This window comes from Balaenoptera borealis, assembly GCF_965194805.1.
Source record: "Balaenoptera borealis genome assembly, chromosome: X".
Taxonomy (NCBI): domain Eukaryota; kingdom Metazoa; phylum Chordata; class Mammalia; order Artiodactyla; family Balaenopteridae; genus Balaenoptera; species Balaenoptera borealis.
The window spans coordinates 91649347-91671077 of record NC_138881.1 but is presented as its reverse complement, the minus strand read 5'-3'; the positions used below and the strand labels follow the sequence as shown (position 1 = coordinate 91671077).

Genomic DNA, 21731 nt, shown 5'->3' with positions numbered 1-21731 from the left:
GATGGGAAAGTAGTATCCATTGTACTAGGAGTTCCACTAGAATATATGGAATCGTTATGCAAAGTACCAAAAGGTGCCCTCTTCAAGAAGACAAATCAAAGTAAGTAATTCAGTCTCCTCCAAGCAGTTGAATTACAAAATGGTAAAATGGTGCTTCTTCCTCTGCGCTAGGGGAGCACCAAGTTAGGGAACACAGGTTAGAGAGCAGGGTATGGGCTAATTTCAGTCCCCCTTCACACCCTTGGCTGTGTGCCTTTTCAGTCAACAAACTGTACAACTTTTCATGGTGACTCGACATGGTATGCATGCTGCCAAAAACAGGAGAAAGAAATGCTACAAATCTCACCTCCAGGCCTAAAATGAGACTCTGGTTTTTTTTTATTGAGATATAATTCACATATCATAAAATTCACCCTTTTAAAGTGTACAATTCATTGCTTTGTAGTACATTCACAAAGTTTTGCAACCATCACCACTATCCAATTCCAGAACATTTTCATCACCCCAAAACGAAATGCTGTACTCATTAAGCAGACACTCCCCATTCTCCCCCCACCCCAGCCCCTGGCAACCACAATTCTGCTTTATGTCTCTAAGGATTTGCCTATTCTGGACATTTCATATAAATGGAATCATACAATACGTGCCCTTTTGTGTCTGGCTTCTTTTCTTAGCATAATGTTTTCAAGGTTCATCCATGTTGTATCATGTATCAGTTCTTCATTCCTTTTTATAACTGAATAAGAATCTATTTCACATCCACTGGAATGGCTGTAATTTAAAAAATGAAAAATGGCAAGCATGTGGAAAAATTAGCACACTCATACATTGCCAGTGGGAATATAAAATGATGCAGCCACTATGGAAAAGTTCAGCAGCTCCACAATAAGTTAAACACAGGATTACCATGTGACCCAGCAATTTTACTTCTAGGTATATACCCCAAACAATTGAAAACAGGTATTTAAACAAAAATTTGTACAAAAATAGTCACAGCATCACTATACTAAATAGCAAAAAAGGTGGAAACAACCCCAATGTCCATCAACTGATGAACTGAATAAACAAAATGTGGTATATATTTACAGTGGAATACTATCCAGCCATAAAAAGGAACACGGTACTGAGGCATGCTATAACATGGATGAGCCTTGAAAACATTATGCTACATGAAGGAAGTCAGACACGAAACTCCATTTATATGAAATGTACATAATAGACAAATTCGTAGAGAAAGAAAGTAGATTAGTGGTTGCCAGGGGTTCGGGAAAAAGGGGAAGTGGTAGTGACTGCTAATGGTTATGGGATTCTGTTTGAGGTGTTGGAAACATTCTGGAATTAGATAGTGGTGATGGTTACACAGCATTGTGAATATACTGAAAATAACTAAATTGTATACTTTAAAAGGGTGGGTTTTATGGTATGTGAATAAAATCAATCAGATCAATTTAATAAAAGCTATAAACTAAACTTGTGGTAATCATTTTGCAATATATACATGTATCAAGTCATTATGTTGTACACCTAAAACCAAAACAGTGTTATATGTCAATTATAACTCAATTAAAAAATAGAAAAAAATCAATTGTAAAAGTAGGAAAAAAATCAATGAAAAATGCAATTACAGAAGAAAATGAGAAAGTGGAAACAACCCAAATGTCCATCAATGGATGAATGGATAAACAAAATGTGGTCTAGACATACAACACATTACTCAGCCTTTAAACAGAAGAAGATTCTGAAACATGCTACATGTATTAAATTTGAAAACATTATGCAAAGTGAAATAAGCCAGGCACAAAATAAAAAATATTATATGATTCTATTTATATGAAGTACATAGAATAGTCAAATTCATAGAGTCAGAAAGTATAACGGCGGTTACCAGGGTCTGGGGGGAGAGGGTAATGGGGAGTTATTGTTTAATGGGTATAAAGTTTCAGTTTGGGAAGATGAAAAATTTTGGAGGTGGCTAGTGGTGATGCTTGGGTAACAATGTAATGTACTTAATGCCACTGAATTGTACACATAAAAGTGACTAAAGTGAGCTCTACTCACCACCAGTCCCTCCCATCAGGAAACTTGCACAAGCCTCTTAGATAGCCACATCCACCAGAGGGTAGCCAGCAGAAACAAGAAGAACTACAATCCTGCAGCCTGTGGAACAAAAACCACATTCACAGAAAGACAGACAAGATGAAAAGGCAGAGGGCTATGTACCAGATGAAGGAACAAGATGAAACCCCAGAAAAACAACTAAATGGAGATAAGCAACCTTCCAGAAAATGAATTCAGAATAATGATAGTGAAGATAATCCAGGACCTCGGGAAAAGAATGGAGGCAAAGATCGAGAAGATGCAAGAAATGTTTAACAAAGACCTAGAAGAATTAAAGAACAAACAAACAGAGATGAACAATACAATAACTGCAATGAAAACTAAACTAGAAGGAATCAATAGCAGAATAACTGAGGCAGAAGAACAGATAAGTGAGCTGGAAGACAGAATGGTGGAATTCACTGCTGCAGAACAGAATAAAGAAAAAAGAATGAAAAGAAATGAAGACAGCCTAAGAGACCTCTGGGACAACATTAAACACACCAAAATTCGCATTATAGGGGTCCCAGAAGGAGAAGAGAGAGAGAAAGGACCAGAGAAAATATTTGAAGAGATTCGAGTCAAAAACTTCACTAACAGGGGAAAGGAAATAGCCACCCAAGTCCAGGAAGCGCAGAGAGTCCCATACAGAATAAACCCAAGGAGAAACACGCCGAGACACATAGTAATCAAACTGGCAAAAATTAAACGCAGAGAAAAATTATTGAAAGCAGCAAGGGAAAAATGGCAAATAACATACAGGTGAACTCCCATAAGGTTAACAGCTGATTTCTCAGCAGAAACTCTACAAGCCAGAAGGGAGTGGCATGATATACCTAAAGTGACGAAAGGGAAGAACCTACAACCAAGATTACTCTACCCAGCAAGGATCTCATTCAGATTCGATGGAGAAATCAAAAGCTTTACAGACAAGCAAAAGCTATGAGAATGCAGCACCACCAAACCACCCCTACAACAAATGCTAAAGGAACTTTTCTAAGTGGGAAACACAAGAGAATAAAAAGACCTACAAAAACAAACCCAAAACAATTAAGAAAATGGTCATAGGAGCATACATATCGATAATTACCTTAAACGTGAATGGATTAAATGCTCCAATCAAAAGACACAGGCTTGCTGAATGGATACACAAACAAGACCCATATATATGCTGTCAACAAGAGACCCACTTCAGACCTAGGGACACATACACACTGAAAGTGAGGGGATGGAAAAAGATATTCCATGCAAATGGAAATCAAAAGAAAGCTGGAGTAGCTATACTCATATCAGATAAAATAGACTTTAAAATAAAGACTGTTACAAGAGACAAGGAAGGACACTACATAATGATCAAGGGATCAATCCAAGAAGAAGATACAACAATCATAAATATATATGCACCCAACATAGGAACACCTCAATACATAAGGCAACTGCTAACAGCTCTAAAAGAGGAAATCGATAGTAACACAATAATAGTGGGGGACTTTAACACCTCACTTACACCAATGGACAGATCATCCAAAATGAAAATAAATAAGGAAACAGAAGCTTTAAATGACACAATAGACCAGATAGATTTAATTGATATTTATAGGACATTCCATCCGAAAACAGCAGATTACACTTTCTTCTCAAGTGCGCATGGAACATTCTCCAGGATAGATCACATCATGGGTCACAAATCAAGCCTCAGTAAAGTTAAGAAAATTGAAATCATATCAAGCATCTTTTCTGACCACAACGCTATGAGATAAGAAATCAATTACAGGGGAAAAAACGTAAAAAACACAAACACATGGAGGCTAAACAATACGTTACTAAATAACCAAGAGATCGCTGAAGAAATCAAAGAGGAAATCAAAAAATGACAGTGAAAACACGATGATCCAAAACCTATGGGATGCAGCAAAAGCAGTTCTCAGGGGGAAGTTTATAGCTATACAAGCCTACCTCAAGAAACAAGAAAAATCTCAAATAAACAATCTAAACATACACCTAAAGGAACTAGAGAAAGAAGAACAAACAAAACCCAAAGTTAGCAGAAGGAAAGAAATCATAAAGATCAGAGCAGAAATAAATGAAATAGAAACAAAGAAAACAATAGCAAAGATCAATAAAACGAAAAGCTGGTTCTTTGAGAAGATAAACAAAATTGATAAACCATTAGCCAGACTCATCAAGAAAAAGAGGGAGAGGACTCAGATCAATAAAATTAGAAATGAAAAAGGAGAAGTTACAACAGACACCGCAGAAATACAAAGCATCCTAAGAGACTACTACAAGCAACTCTATGTCAATAAATTGGACAACCTGGAAGAAATGGACAAATTCTTAGAAAGGTATAACCTTCCAAGACTGAACCAGGAAGAAATAGAAAATATGAACAGACCAATCACAAGTAATGAAATTGAAACTGTAATTAAAAATCTTCCAACAAACAAAAGTCCAGGACCAGATGGCTTCACAGGTGAATTCTATCAAACATTTAGAGAAGAGCTAACACTCATCCTTCTCAAACTCTTCCAAAAAACTGTGGAAGAAAGAACACGCCCAAACTCAATCTACGAGGCCACCATCACCCTGATACCAAAACCAGACAAAGATACTACAAAAAAAGAAAATTACAGACCAATATCACTGATGAATATAGATGCAAAAATCCTCAACAAAATACTAGCAAACAGAATCCAACAACATATTAAAAGGATCATACACCATGATCAAGTGGAATTTTTCCCAGGAATGCAAGGATTCTTCAATATATGCAAATCAATCAATGTGATACAGCATATTACAAATTGAAGAATAAAAACCATATGATCATCTCAATAGATGCAGAAAAAGCTTTTGACAAAATTCATCACCCATTTATGATAAAAACTCTCCAGAAAGTGGGCATAGAGGGAACCTACCTCAACATAATAAAGGCCATATATGACAAACCCACAGCAAACATCATTCTCAATGGTGAAAAACTGAACGCATTTCCTCTAAGATCAGGTACAAGACAAGGATGTCCACTCTCACCACTATTATTCAACATAGTTTTGGAAGTCCTAGCCAGGGCAATCAGAGAAGAAAAAGAAATAAAAGGAATACAAATTGGAAAAGAAGAAGTAAAACTGTCACTGTTTGCAGATGACATGATACTATACATAGAGAATCCTAAAAATGCCACCAGAAAACTAGTAGAGCTGATCAATGAATTTGGTAAAGTTGCAGGATACAAAATTAATGCACAGAAATCTCTTGCATTCCTATACACTAATGATGAAAAATCTGAAAGAGAAATTAAGGAAACACTCCCATTTACCATTGCAACAAAAAGAATAAAATACCTAGGAATAAACCTACCTAGGGAGACAAAAGACCTGTATGCAGAAAACTATAAGACACTGATGAAAGAAATTAAAGATGATACAAACAGATGGAGAGATATACCATGTTCTTGGATTGGAAGAATCAGTATTGTGAAAATGACTATATTACCCAAAGCAATCTACAGATTCAATGCAATCCCTATCAAATTACCAATGGCATTTTTTACAGAACTAGAACAAAAAATCTTAAAATTTGTATGGAGACACAAAAGACCCCGAATAGCCAAAGCAGTCTTGAGGGAAAAAGACGGAGCTGGAGTAATCAGACTCCCTGACTTCAGACTATACTATAAAGCTACAGTAATCAAGACAATATGGTACTGGCACAAAAACAGAAACATAGATCAATGGAAGAATACAGAAAGCCCAGAGATAAACCCACACACCTATGGTCAACTAATCTATGACAAAGGAGGCAAGGATATACAGTGGAGAAAAGACAGTCTCTTCTATAAGTGGTGCTGGGGAAACTGGACAGCTACATGTAAAAGAATGAAATTAGAACACTCCCTAACACCAAACTCAAAAATAAACTCAAAATGGATTAGAGACCTAAATGTAAGACCGGACACTATAAAACTCTTAGAGGAAAACATAGGAAGAACACTCTTTGACATAAATCACAGCAAGATCCTTTTTGATCCACCTCCTAGAGTAATGGAAATAAAAACAAAAATAAACAAATGGGACCTAATGAAACTTCTAAGCTTTTGCACAGCAAAGGAAACCATAAACAAGACCAAAAGACAACCCTCAGAATGGGAGAAAATATTTGCAAACGAATCAACGGACAAAGGATTAATCTCCAAAATGTATAAACAGCTCATGCAGCTCAATATTAAAGAAACAAACAACCCAATTCAAAAATGGGCAGAAGACCTAAATAGACATTTCTCCAAAGAAGACATACAGATGGTCAAGAAGCCCATGAAAAGCTGCTCAACATCACTAATTATTAGAGAAATGCAAATCAAAACTACAATGAGGTACCACCTCACACTAGCTAGAATGGGCAGCATCAGAAAATCTACAAACAACGAATGCTGGAGAGGGTGTGGAGAAAAGGGAACCCTCTTGCACTGTTGGTGGGAATGTAAATTGATACAGCCACTATGGAGAACAGTATGGAGGTTCCTTAAAAAACTAAAAATAGAATTACCATATGATCCAGCAATCCCACTACTGGGCATATACCCAGAGAAAACCATAATTCAAAAAGACACATGCACTCCAATGTTCATTGCAGCACTATTTACAGTAGCCAGATCATGGAAGCAACCTAAATGCCCATCGACAGACGAATGGATAAAGTAGATGTGGTACATATATACAATGGAATATTACTCAGCCATAAAAAGGAACGAAATTGAGTCATTTGTTGAGACATGGATGGATCTAGAGACTGTCATACAGAGTGAAGTAAGTCAGAAAGAGAAAAACAAATATCATATATTAACACATATATGTGGAACCTAGAAAAATGGTACAGATGAACCGGTTTTCAGGGCAGAAATTGAGACACAGATGTAGAGAACAAACGTATGGACACCAAGGGGGGAAAGTGGTGGGGGGGTGGGGATGGTGGTGTGATGAATTGGGCGATTGGGATTGACATGTATACACTGATGTGTATAAAATTGATGACTAATAAGAACCTGTTGTATAAAAAAATAAATTAAATTAAATTAAAAATTTTTTTAAAAGTGACTAAAGTGATAAATTTTATGTTATATATATTTTACTGCAATAAAAAAGAAAATGGGCAAAATATTCGAACAGACCTTTCACAAAGGAAGATATACAAATGGCCAATAGCACATGAAAAGATGCTCAACATCATTAGTCACTAGGGAAATGTAAATAAAAACTGCAATGAGGTACCAGTTCACACTCACCAGAATGGTTAATATTAAAAAAACTGACACTACCAAATGCTACTAAGGATGTTGGTAGGAGAGTAAAATGGTACAAAGATATGGCAGTTTCACATAAAACAAAACATACCCCCTATGTTCAGCCATAAAAAACCATGAAATCTTGCCATTTGTGACAACATGCATGGACCTTGAGGGCATTATGCTAAGTGAAGTAAGTCAGACGTAGAAAGACAAATACCACATGATCTCGTTTACATACAGAATCTTAAAAAAAATCCCTCAAAGACACAGAGAACAGGTTGGTGGTTGCCAGAGGCAGGGAGGGAGGGGGTGGGGAGTGGGCAAAGTGGGTGAGGGGAGTCAAAAAGTACAAACTTCTAGTTATAAAATAGCTAAGTCATGGGAATCACGAGAATGTAATGTACCGCATGGTGACTATAGTTAGTAATACTGTATTACATATTTAAAAGTTACTAAGAGACTAAATCTTTAAAGTTCTCATCACAAGAAAAAAAAATTCTGTAACTATGTACGGTGATGGATGTTAACTAGACTTATTGTGGTGATCATTTAACAATATATACAAATATCAAATAGTTACTTTGTACACCTGAAACTAATATAACATTGTATGTCAATTATACCTCAATTTAAAAAATCAATAATTATCAAAATAGAAAGCAAACAATAATTAAACAGTCGAGTAAATCAATAAAAGGAAATGATAGTTCTCTGAAAAGAACAATAGAATGAACAAATTTTTAGCAAGTATGATTTCAAAAATAAAGCCATCATAAGTTAACATAAAAAATGAAAGGGAACCAAACTACAGAAACAAGAGATTAAAAAATTATCCAAAAAGTAGTATGTATAATTTTTATAGCAATAATTTTAAAAACCTAGGTGAAATGGATAATTTCCAAGAAAATAAACAACCAAAATTGGCCTAAGAAATAGAAAACTTAAATAGACCAATTAATCATAGAAGAATGTGAAATGATAATACTCTACCTCAAAAGTCACCAGCCCCAAAAAGTTCTGTGGGAGAGTTTGACCACACCATCTAGGAACAGATTAATCAAACTTTATACAAAAATTTCCAAAGCAAAGTAAAGAAGGGAAATGACACCATACAACTATAGGCTAGAATAATCTTGATACCAAAACTGACAAGTAAAGGGAAAGAAATTATAGGCCCATCTCACTTATGAACGTAGATATAAAAATGCATAACCTTAATACCATAATCAAGCACAGGAAAACTATAGGCCATTATTTTTCAAGGGGATGCTGATGGCATTTTTGGCGGAACAATTCTTCATTTAGTATCCCTGATCCCTATCTACTAAATGCCAGCAGGACTTCCCACCACACACACACACCAATAAACTGTGACAACCAAAAGCACCTCCAGGCATTTCCAAATGTCCCCTAGAGGGATGGTTCAGCCCCAGGCTGAGAATCAGTACTATAGGCAATCTCACTTATGAACACAGATAAAAACTGCTAAATAAAAGATTAGTCCCTCAAATCTCAGAGTACATTAAAAAAGAAAAAAAACCACATCATCCCCTGACCTGATAGGTTAATATTAGGAATGCAGGGAAGTTTAACACTTACAGACCTGTCAATGTGGAACAGGACACCAACTCCTTACTTGGAAAATTGGCAATTACAGGGAAAGAGTTAAGCGTTTATCCTGTCTTTCGTATAGGAACTGTATTTTAGGCTTACCAAGTAGCCCTAGTAGAGGAGAGATAGTTCTTCTTACAGAGGTATGCTAGCTAATAAATTCAGAAAGAATAATAGAATTAGAAACTTATTATTTTGAAATCCTTAACGAAATAATTGACTCAGATAATAGTTATCAAATGGATGGTAAAGCCACTAGGTGAAAGGATGATGGAGAACTTTACAATGACAGGATCAGACTAACACCACTTCAATCCATTTTTAGTATCATTAAGAGTGAGACAGGCAAACATTATGTAAAAGAAAGTACATAGTATCAACCACTGAACAGTCTCAACAAATAATAAGAACCTGAATCTAATCAAGCATTTAGATCCGCCTTCCAGTCTACAGGAAATACAAACAATACAGAAACAGATAAAACAGCACCTCACGGAAGTAATCAGCCAAATCCAGAATGTGGGAGAGTCTATAGAACAAATGGCAGGTTTCTTCAACAAACCAATGCCATGAAAATAAAAGGGAGGAGGTGTTGTCCTGTCTTAGCTTTTTAAAAACTTAAAAGAAATCTAAGAGATATAACCTAATACAATGAGTTGTTGGTTGGGTCCTGACTGGAAGAAACCCCAATGGTAAAAACATTTTTTAGGACTTCCCTGGTGGTGCAGTGGTTAGGAATCTGCCTGCCAATGCAGGGGACACAGGTTTGAGCCCTGGTCCGGGAAGATCCCACATGCCATGGAGCAACTAAGCCCAGGCGCCACAACTACTGAGCCCGCGTGCCACAACTACTGAAGCCCGCGTGCCTAGAGCCCATGCTCCGCAACAAGAGAAGCCACTGCAACAAGAGAAGCCCGCGCAGTGCAACAAAGAGTAGCCTCGGCTCTTCCCAACTAGAGAAAGCCCGCGCGGCAACGAAGACCCAACGCAGTCAACAATAAAATAAATTTATTTTTTTTTAAAGTCTAAAAAATAAAACCATTTTTTAGACAATTGGAAAAATCGGAAGATATGCTGGGTATTAGTATTATAATGGCATTATGATTATATGAGATGTCATTTTTGCTACAATTTTTTTGGTGAGGCATACTGAAATATTTAGGAGTGAAATCATATGATGCTCATGATTAGCCTAAAACATCCCAGAACAAAAGAGGGGAGGGGAATAGCTGAAACAAGTATGGCAAAATGTTGATGGCTATTAAAGCTCAGTTATGGGTGCATGGGGGTTTACTGTACTCTCTACTGTCATTTATGTTTGCAAATTATCATAATAGAAAGTTTTTAAAAAGCTATCAATGCAATCCAATGCATTAACAAGTTAAAGGGGAAAAATCTATATGTCCAACTTACAGGTGAAAAAGCAACTGATAAAATTTCATAGCCATTCTTGTTTTTAAAAAGCCTCAAAAGAGTAGGAATTAAAGAAAACTTACTTAATAAAGGGCAACTGCCAGAACCCACACTAAGAAGCATACTTGATGAAATTTTCGAAGCATTCCCATTAAAGGGAGGGATAAGTTAAGGATGTCTGATATCGTTGTTACTCTTCAGTCTTATAGTGGAAGTCCTAGGCAATGCATTCAGATAAGAAAAATACACGTGGTATACAGATTGAAACCAGAGAGAAAACTATCAATATTTGCACATAATCTGTTTGCCAACCTAGAAAATCCAACAGACTCAATGAACAAACTATTAGAAAGAAGGAGAATTCAGTAAAGTTGTTGGACACAATTTCAAACAAAAAACAAGTTATCTTATATACCCCTGATTACAAAATGAAAGAAAAAAATCCTATTAATAGTAGCAACAAAAGCTATAAAGTATCTAGAAATAGCCCAAACAAGATATGTTCAATACATTTATGGAGAAAATGACACGTTATTAAAGGACTTACAAATCTGAATAAATGGAGAGTCATACCACATATATTCATATAAAGGAAGAGTCATTAATGTAAAGGTGCCAATTCTCCCCCGTTAAATCCGGAAACTCAATGCGAGGCCAACAAAAATGCCAATAAGATTCTATTTGGGTATGATAATTTGATCCTAAAATCTATATTAAAAAGTAAATATGCAAGAATAACACAAAATTGAAGAAAAAAGATGACTTTCCATGTCAGATATCAAACATTATAAAACTATAGAAATTTAAAGTGTGGTATGAATGCAAGTATAAATAAATGGATCAGTAGAACCAAATAAAGAATTCTGAAACAAACCTAAATATGCATAAGAATCTAGTATTGATTAAAGGTAGCATTTGGAGTGAGTAGAGAAAGGAAAGAGGGAGGCATGTAGAAGGATATACATTGCAGCACATTTTATATTAGCAAAAAACTCGGAAATAATCATGACAATGGGGAAATGGCTACATGAATTATAGCATATCTGTTCTGTAGAATACTCCGAAACAGTGAAAAAGAACAAGTTAGATTTACATGTACTAACATGAAAAGTTCTCAGACATTATGTTGGGTGAAAAGCAGCAAGTAGCAGAACAATACACATAAGCATGATAAAATTTATATATATAAATATATATATATATATTTAACATCTTTACTGGAGTATAAATAATTTACATTTTTAAATAATACTATATATATATTGTGTGTGTGTGTGTGAGAGAGAGAGAGAGAGAGAGAAAGAGAGAAAGAGAGAAAAGGTCTGGAAGAAGCTAAGTCCAACAGTGAGTAGGGAGGGGAAGAATCAGGGAGAAAATCAATGACGACTAAAGGAGGTTTTAGCCTTCCCTGTAACATTCTAATCCTCTGAAAGAAAAATGTATTCGTGTGTCAATTGTGTAATTAAGTCAATAAATAAGAAATTTAAAAGCTGCATAATGATATGAATAAATCATACATGGTATAAGGACTTATTTATTCATATAAATGCATGGAAAGGCGATTGTAAGGATACTCACCAAACTGTTGACAATTAGTTTATTCTTTGTTTTGCTTTTTTTGGGGGGTGGGGGTGGAAGTAACAACTATAGAGGGAGCAGAAAAGGCAAGTCTCAAGATTTACTATCTCTACACCTGTGTACTGTTTCAATCTTTTACCATGAAAATATACTTATATATTATTGAGTAATTAAAAAATAAAGACATGGAAAAAGTCAAAGACACACTGTTAAGTGGAAAAAGCTAGTTGCTATATTATATATATAATTCTATATATAGAATAATGTATACATCTACTGTATTATACATGTGTACATATGTATTCTAATGCATAGAAAGAAAAATACAAATTGGACTTTCACAATTTATATACTTGTGTTGTTTGATTATTTTGTTCTAATGAGCATATAGTTGTGCATTACTTAAGAAATACTACGGTAATCATTTTGCAATATATAAACATATCAAATCATTATGTTGTACATCTTAAACTGTACAATGTTATATATCAATTATATCTGAATAAAACTGAGGTGGGAGGAAGAAACATAGAAATACAGATAAATCTAGGACTTCCCTGCTGGTGCAGTGGTTAAGAATCTGCCTGCCAATGCAGGGGACATGGGTTCAAGCCCTGGTCCGGGAAGATCCCACATGCCGTGGAGCAACTAAGCCTGTTCGCCACAACTACTGAGCCTGCGTGCCACAACTACTGAAGCCCACATGCCTAGAGCCCGTGCTCTGCAACAAGAGAAGCCACCGCAATGAGAAGCCCGTGCACCGCAACAGAGTAGCCCCCGCTCGCCGCAACTAGAGAAAGCCTGTGTGCAGCAAATAAAACCCAACGCAGCCAAAAATAAATAAATAAATTTATTTTTTAAAAAAAGAAACAAATACAGATAAATCATGTCATTCACCTAATCAAAACCCTTTAGTAGGAGTATTCCCAATGCTCCTAGGATAAAGCCCAAAATAATTAAGGGGCCCCGCCATCCAGTCTCAGCTCCCAATACTCTCTCCCTTGCTTAATGTGCTCTAGCCACAGCAGACACCTTTCAGTACTTCAAGTCCCTTGCACATGTTCTAGCTTCAGGTCTCTGCACATGATGTTTGTTTCCTCTATGTGGAACACTTCCTCCATTCATCCCTCCTCTGTCTCCTTCTACCCCAGCTGATCCTTCAGTTCTCATCACTTCTTTAGGAGAGTCTTCCCTGACATTCCAGACAGAGTCAGGTCCTCCTGTTATAGGTACTTATAGAATGCTTATTTTTCCTTCATAGCTCTTATCTCAATTTGCAGCTTTCTACTTATAGGTGGGATTATTAATGCCTGTTATCACTCCTACTAGACTGTAAGCTCCATGAGAGCAGGACTCTTGTCTGTCTTGTTATAACCTGACATTTAGTAAGAGCTCAGTAAATATCTGTGAAATAAATGACTGCTCCCTGTTAATCAGGGTGGACCTTATCGGCACTAGCTCCATTTTCCTCTCCATTCCAACCCATGTCATCAGATAAGCAACCTCAATGGCTATGGATGACTCATCCAACACTCTAGCTTCATTGTCCCTTGACCTCCTCTACTTCTGCAACCTCTGACTACATGCCACTTCACATGCCATTTCTAGCTATTAGTGCCCTAGACCACCCGATAAACATGGAGCTGCTCCACTTCAGAATTTCTGAACTCCACTAACCCAATCTCTGGCTACAACCTCTTACCCTTATTACTTCTTGGTTCTCAGAATACCCACTCCTCATTCTCATCAAGATCTCCCATCCTTTGACTTCTCCCATTCTTCAGCTCATTACCACCTCATTGCTTAACTCTTGTTAGCAGTCTCACTGCTCTAATCCATTTTAATCTGCCATTTACTGAGCTACTATGAGTTACTATGGGCCACTCTATATGCATTACTTCTGGAACTTCTCACAACACCTATATGAGGTAGAGACCACCATTATCCCCTTTTACAGATAAGGAAGAGGATTCTTAAAGAGGTGAAGTAACTTGTGCAAGGTCACACAAAAAGTGATGGAGCAGGGTGCAGTTGGGATCTGAAAGAGATCTGTCTGACACCAAGGTCTGTGCTCCCAACCAGCAGGTTACTTTGTAGCTCAGAGGGAATGATAACTCTGACTGCAACACAGAAAATGAACGAGAGGGAAGCAGGCCAAGTGTGAAGGCTTGGCGACCAAGGCAGCAATCCAGGTGAGAGCTGATGGTGGACTAAGCCTTATCTCTCGGAACATCACAAAAGATTCAAACTAAAAGCCCACTTACTTCAGGCGTGTGACTTTACAGGATGGATCTGGTGGGCTTTGGCTGAGGATGGCACAACTAGGTGTGCCTAGAAGAGACCAAAAAGAAAACCAGCAGTTTAATACATTCTTTCAGGATACAATTTCTACTTTAACTTATCTACTTACTTACTTATTTATATTTATACTTAAGGTATGATGACATTCATTAAATGCTTCCGTTTGCTGGGAATTTATTATAGTCTTATTTACACTTCCAACCACGCTGTGAGCTACTCTCCCATTTTACAAATGAGGAAAGTGAGGCGCAGAAAGATGAGGGAAATTGCTTCACATCCCACAGTTAGTTAATGATAAAGACAGAATCAGAACCCCAATCCGCTGCTCTCCTAGTCACTTACCCAGCCAAGGGCCAACCTTAGAGCCGCACTCCCCACACTACACCCGGGTGCGGGGATCCGAGGACGCGCTGCGCTCCGACCTGAGGACCTGAGCAAGAGCAGGGAGCTGACCAGCACGTCTGAGGCCGGTGCCCAGATCTGGGCTGACCAGCCGGCCGGCTCACGGGACCCAGTTGCAAGGCCTGGCTCCCCAGCTGGATGGGGAAGGCCATGGGCCCCGGAGCGGCCGTACCCTGGGGAGCGACCCCGTTTCATACACCCACTCTGAGGGCGCCACCTCCCAAAGGCACGGTGACACGGCCTGGAAGCCACCAAGCCCAGGACGGGCCCGCAGAGAAAGGAGGCAACAGCTCGGTCACCTGTTCCGTTCCCCCGTCGCAGAATCACAAGACCCAGTGGCGAATACCTAAGTCACCTATTTGGATTTTCTGCCCGACTTCAGCCACAGTCTGGGGTCTACGGATGGCCGTCCTTGGGCCCAGGAACCACCATGTGCTTTTGTTTAGGTTTTTGTTTTTGTTTTTTCTTTTTGAGGAGATGATCGATACTTTTCCTTAGAATTTCAAACGGGTCACGTCCACCCTCCATCCCCCCTTCAAAAAAATTAAAAAGTTAAGAATGCTGACTCGGAGCTGTCAGCCGGAGATGCTCTGATATCTTTACCTCAATCCCGCAAGCTCGCGGTGTCAGTCCCCACCCCCGGCGTCCCTCAGCATTCCTTCCTGTTCTCTCCTCCCCCCTCCACGCACGCCTACACGCACGCACCCCACACGCACGGCCCCCCACACGCACGCACCCCCCCCCCACGGACGCGCCGCACGCACGCGCTAAGGTTCTCCACACACACCCCCATAAATTGCTGCAACCAGGCGCGTCCTCCCGCGCCTCTCCGCGCAGACGCGTGTTCCCCAAGTCCTGCGCCTCGACCCCCGCTCCACACGCGCATCCTCTAGAGCCTCTCCCATCGCCTCTTTCCAGGGCGGGCTTTCCTCGGGGGCTGGCGGCCCGGCCCTCCCCGCCCCCCAGCTTCGCGGGCCCCGAGGTCCCTCCCCGGCGCGCTGAGCTCACCCCGCACGAGCCTGCTGCAGGCCAGTCCAACTGGGCCGCCGCTTCCCTCCTCGCATCCCAGGAGACACCGGGCGGGGTGTGGCACCTCCCACGCTCGGCCACCGGGGCCTTCGGACTACGGGGAAGCCAGCCGCTCAGCCGGAGGGAACTCCCTCGACTTCCTGTCCCTCCCAACGGAGTGGGCGCTGGGGGGTAGGGTGGTGCGGCGGGAGGCGTTTCTCGTCCTCGCTGAGAAAAGCGCTCACCTGGTTCCCAAAGCCAGTTTGCCCTTCCTCTCCTTCCAGCCAGAGGGAAGGGAGAGCCAAGGTCTTGGGGCGGAGAAGGGGAAATGACTCAGAGAGGAGGCGTCTCAGAGGGAGGGGCCGGCCTGGAAAGGGGCGGAGGGGGGGCATTGGGGAGCGGGAGGGAAAGGGGAGGAAAAAAGAGGATGGGAAAACCGCGGTGGGAGAGGTTTCGAGGGTGTCTAGCGCAGTCCTGGGAATCCTGCCTGGTCAACCCCGAATCCAGGAGCCACTAGGCTGGATCTTTTCCTAGGTGCTGGGCCGTGACTCCTTTACCCCCGCGCCAAAGGCAGCCAGAGCCAAGACCCTTGCTAGCAACTACCGGGCACCACGGAATCTTCTGGTCTGGGCGAGGGCACAGGAATTAACTCTTCGTGTCCTTTGGAGTCAATACTAGTAGTCTTTACCTCATAGTGTTACTGGGAGAATTAAATTAGTTACTACATCTCGAGTGCTGAGAATAGTGTCAGGGACACTGTAAGCAATCAATCAGTGATAGCTCCTATTATTACAAAGGTGTTCATTTGTTGGTGGTCTGTCTCACCTCTAGATTGTGAGTCTCATGAGGGCAGAGACTACGTATTTTCTTTATCACCGAACTACAGCACCTGACACAAAGCAGCTATCAATAAATTATTTGTTGAGTTAATGAATAAATGGGTGATTGAATGATAACTTGGACTAGTGGCTATGCCAAGTAAGGGGTGCATTTGTGGAAGTTTGAGGAAGAAGGGCTATGATTGGGAAAGGTGGCACATAGGACTCCTGTTGATTGCTGTATCAAGTGACCTGCTCTGCCCTTGGAAAATGGAATGTCTTTGGCAGTTTCCTACATGGACGACTGTCAGACAGCTGACCTGAAATTTGAAACTGAGCTGTGGCTAGCTAGATCAGTATTTGCATCTTGTACAGTTAGTAAGTAAAGAAAGAAGGGGGAGAGGGCTGAAGTGGAAAACTCAAAAATAATGGTGGCAAATGTTAAGTGGGGGAGATTGGTGGGGGGAGCTCTGAATGAATCGAAGTGTGTATGGAGGAGTAGAGTGACCCCAAAAGGAAATCTGATAGCGGTCCTAAAGTGACAGTAATGTTATCCACCTTTCTGTTCTAGTCATAGGGTTCCTGATGATCTGCCCTCATGTCCCAACATTCTTGGGGTAGGTATGCAGATTAGGCTTCTACCACTACATTCACTAAACTTGCATTTATGGAAATTAATACTGTTAGAGCTAGAAGGGACCTTAGAAATTACTCATACATTTCAATTCAGAGTTGAAAAACTAAGAGCCAGAAATGGATAGCAAAGGACTTGGGCTTTGGGATTCTCTGGCCTTGGTACTGAATCTTTCAGGGCCTGAATTTGTTGTGTGTCCCATTATTCCTTTAATTCCTGCCCCACCCTGTCCCAAACCCCAAAGAGACTGCATGAAAGGACATAAATAGAAGGTCAGCAGGAAGGAGGGAGAAAGGAAGTTCCTCAACAGACTCTGACTTTACTTCCTTTTTTCCCCCTCCAGGGAACGTACCTGGGCCTTCAGCTAACTGCTATAGAACAACAGCTCCACCACGGTACCCTGGAAACTGCATTATCCACATAAACCCCGCAGGCAAAGGCTTGAACCACAGCTAATCTGAGTCTTGGCAAAATGCCTGTGATCCTCCCAGAGAACAAGAAGATAGGAGGCTTGCAAGAAGTTGCTTCAGGGCCATCTCCCACTCACCTCTGTATCTCTCCTCTCCCGTGGGAAACTGTCAAGAGACAGTTTTTCATCGCCTCCCACCTGCTGAGATCTGATGAGATAAGAGTCTTCCTGACTCATCCCACTCAGAAGAGAGCTACAGACTATAAAGTCATTTAGTTGCAGTCTAGAATTGGCTTCAGAGCAACTGGATATCTCATAACTACCATTGCAGTCCTCTGGCCCCTTTTGTTTCAGTGTAATTCTTTTTGGTGCTTGGGATACCAACCACTAGGAGCAGGAAACTCTGACTACTTTTCCTTTCACTAATAAAATAAAAAACTGACTCTGAACGTGATTCATTGTATCTTTACCTGCTAAATCAGTTAGGCCTTGGACTCCCCTTGCCTTGTGTACTTGCTGCTTGCTGTGAATTTCACATTTCTGGTATATCACAGCACCCTCCCTTATCACTGAGGGAGTTGAGCTGAACAAAAAGATATGTACATCATAATGGCCTTTTCCTGCCACTGTACATCGGGAGAATCAGCCCAAATTCCATGTTTCTGGGACTTCCAATCTGGCGGGAGGAGTAGCAGATCCTCTTTGTCGTCTATGCACAAGTAGAGTGGGCATTTACATTCTGTTATTTGAAAGACTCCTGTTTACGTCCCCACCAACAGTGCAAGAGTGTTCCCTCTTCTCCACACCCTCTCCAGCATTTATTCTTTGTAGAATTTTTGATGATGGCCATTCTGACCAGTGTGAGATGATATCTCATTGTAGTTTTGATTTGCATTTCTCTAATGATTAATGATGTTGAGCATTCTTTCATGTGTTTGTTGGCAATCTGTATATCTTCTTTGGAGAAATGTCTATTTAGGTCTTCTGCCCATTTTTAGATTGGGTTGTTTGTTTTTTTGATATTGAGCTGCATGAGCTGCTTGTAAATTTTGGAGATTAATCCTTTGTCAATTGCTTCATTTGCAAATATTTTCTCCCATTCTGAGGGTTGTCTTTTCATCCTGTTTATGGTTTCCTTTGCTGTGCAAAAGCTTTTAAGTTTCATTAGGTCCCATGTGTTTATTTTTGTTTTTATTTCCATTTCTCTAGGAGGTGGGTCAAAAAGGATCTTGCTGTGATTTATGTCATAGAGTGTTCTGCCTATGTTTTCCTCTAAGAGTTTGATAGTGTCTGGCCTTACATTTAGGTCTCAAATCCATTTTGAGTTTATTTTTGTGTATGGTGTTAGGGAGTGTTCTAATTTCATAGTTTTACATGTAGCTGTCCAGTTTTCCCAGCACCACTTATTGAAGAGGCTGTCTTTTCTCCACTGTATATTCTTGCCTCCTTTATCAAAGATAAGGTGACCATATGTGCGTGGGTTTATCTCTGGGCTTTCTATCCTGTTCCATTGATCTATATTTCTGTTTCTGTGCCAGTACCATACTGTCTTGATTACTGTAGCTTTGTAGTATAGTCTGAAGTCAGGGAGCCTGATTCCTCCAGCTCCATTTTTTGTTCTCAAGATTGCTTTGGCTATTCGGGGTCTTTTGTGTTTCCATACAAATTGTGGAATTTTTTCTAGTTCTGTGAAAAATGCATGGAGGTTCCTTAAAAAACTAAAAATAGAACTACCATATGACCCAGCAATCCCACTACTGGGCATATACCCTGAGAAAACCAGAATTCAAAAAGAGTCATGTACCAAAATGTTCATTGCAGCTCTATTTACAATAGCCAGGACATGCAAGCAACCTAAGTGTCCATTGACAGATGAGTGGATAAAGAAGATGTGGCACATATATACAATGGAATATTACTCAGCCATAAAAAGAAACGAAATTGAGTTTTTTGTAGTGAGGTGGATGGACCTAGAGTCTGTCATACAGAGTGAAGTAAGTCAGAAAGAGAAAAAGAAATACTGTATGCTAACACATATATATGGAATCTAAGAAAAAAGGTCATGAAGAACCTAGGGGCAAGACGGGAATAAAGACACAGACCTACTAGAGAATGGACTTGGGGATATGGGGAGGGGGAAGGGTAAGCTGTGACAAAGTGAGAGAGTGACATGGACATATATACACTACCAAATGTAAAATAGATAGCTAGTGGGAAGCAGCCACATAGCACAAGGAGATCAGCTCGGTGCTTTGTGACCACCTAGAGGGGTGGGATAGGGAGGGTGGGAGGGAGGGAGATGCAAGAGGGAAGAGATATGGGAACATATGTATATGTATAACTGATTCACTTTGTTGTAAAGCAGAAACTAACACACCATTGTAAAGCAATTATACTCCAATAAAGATGTTAAAAAAAAAAAAGAAAGAAAGACTGCTCTTGGCCCAAAATATGTTCCCAACAGGCTTGCCAGAGCATTGTTGGCTGACCCTTTCCAAACCTGAAAATCTGAAGCTTGCCCCACCCCAGTCACCCCTAGGTTAGACAACAAAAGCATTGCCTCTGGAAGGTCCTTGTTAACATTTTCTTGTTTTCTGAGAAGGAAGGAAGAGGTAGAGTGAGGAGTTGGTAGAGATGTGAATTTTTTTTTTTTTTTGGCTGTGTTGGGTCTTCGTTGCTGCGCATGGGCTTCTCATTGCGGTGGCTTCTCTTCTTGTGGAGCACAGGCTCTAGAGTGCAGACTCGGTAGTTGTGGCGCACGGGCTTAGTTGCTCCGTGGCATGTGGGATCTTCCCAGACCAGTGATCGAACCCGTGTCCCCTGCATTGGCAGGCAGATTCTTAACCACTGCACCACCATGGAAGTCCGAGATGTGAGTTTTGCCCATGCCCTTCCATTTACACATTACTGGTGGCTAATATATTAATTCTTCTAAATGCTCCCTTTGAAAGAGATTGGCCATAAAGAACAATAGCCTGTTAACCAAGAGGGAGTTGTGGGAATGCTGGACCAGAGATACATGCCTGAGAGGAATTATATGAGTGGTGGTGTGGAGTTCACCTAAGACAAACCTCACAATATATGAGGTGGCCCATTTGTCATTCTGCTTATCAGGTTCTTATTCTATTCAACCAGCACTTACCAAGTATCTCCTATGTACAAGTCAGGTAAGAACTTCCACTCTCACCCCTGCGTCTCCAATAAAGGCTTCGTTTTTCAGCTACCACTAGTAACTCTAATTCAGAGATTGAAAATTATTGGGGAAGAATTATTGAGTTGCATACCCCACCAGATTATAAAGTCAGGAATACTTTTTAATATGCCCCCGCAGATATGAGTAGAGTCCTTGGAACATAAATAAACGCCTCATGAATGACCAGGCCAGACCTATCACAACTTTAATTTGTGCATTATGCCCAACAGTTATAGGAAGACCACCTTGGTCCTAACCCTAACTCCTAGAAATTCGCAGTGAGGGAGAGTCATTCTCATTAGCTCTCATGCTATATACATTTCCAGTATCCATGTAACAACCTATTTGGCCTCCATTACTCCTAATCTTTGTAACAGACCACCTCACCCCTACCTACAGGCTCAGCTTCACTGAGACTCTAGGACCAACCCTATTTCTAGGAAGGGGAATATAAAGAACTCCATGTCTGCTCTGGCCTGGCACATTAAGATGGAGCCAGCCTTTCCAAACATCACATCCCCAAAAATGTATAAACTCTTAGCTGTGGGTAATAGCCCCATATTCAGCTTCTGCATGGGCTGCTGTTCTCCAGATGGGCCACTAACCCCTGAAATTCCAAATTTTTGTCTTTTATATTTTAACCCTCTTGCCTTTGGGCTATAGTTCCTAGTCGCTTTGCTAGCTGCCACCCTCGACTGGCCTGCTTCGCTTCACATTGCATTCCCCCTTTAGTAACTCTCATTAAAGTATGTCCAAGCCCAGCTCTGGGGGGGGGGGGGGGGGCGGGGCGGGGATCTCCTAACTCTCCCAGGCTCCTTCTACAGGTCAGATGTTTAACAGCAAGTCAGCTTACATCTGGCCCTATCCTGACTTTAACCACTAGGTTCCAGCACTGGGATTTTCTTTGTTCTTCCTTAATTCCCACCTTCTGGCCCAATCACTGAAACTGAATGTGCCGTGTTTCCTTGGGCCTTATACCTTCA

General features: G+C 40.3%; 1 protein-coding gene and 1 long non-coding RNA gene across 13 annotated transcripts in view; one reads left to right on the top strand and one right to left on the bottom strand.

The window, feature by feature from the left end:
• Window positions 1-16062, bottom strand: part of LOC309620510 (NACHT, LRR and PYD domains-containing protein 12-like) — a 46028-nt gene extending 29966 nt beyond the window's left edge. For 2 of the 12 annotated variants that reach the window (XM_082377072.1, XM_082377067.1), the window contains exons 1-2: window positions 15940-16062; window positions 14248-14314 (exon numbers count right to left, since the gene is read on the bottom strand). Coding sequence is in view for 2 of the 12 variants with exons in the window: in XM_082377066.1 (XP_082233192.1) it covers window positions 14248-14314; window positions 15474-15591 (185 nt within the window). In the remaining 10 variants the exon portion in view is untranslated. The other 10 variants (XM_082377071.1, XM_082377077.1, XM_082377066.1 and 7 more) reach the window with 7 other exon arrangements.
• Window positions 16063-16097: 35 nt separating this feature from the next.
• Window positions 16098-21490, top strand: LOC309620802. The gene is made up of 3 exons (XR_014239645.1): window positions 16098-16890; window positions 17084-17129; window positions 17490-21490. It is a non-coding gene; the product is annotated as an uncharacterized lncRNA (long non-coding RNA).
• The last annotated feature ends 241 nt before the right edge of the window (window positions 21491-21731 follow it).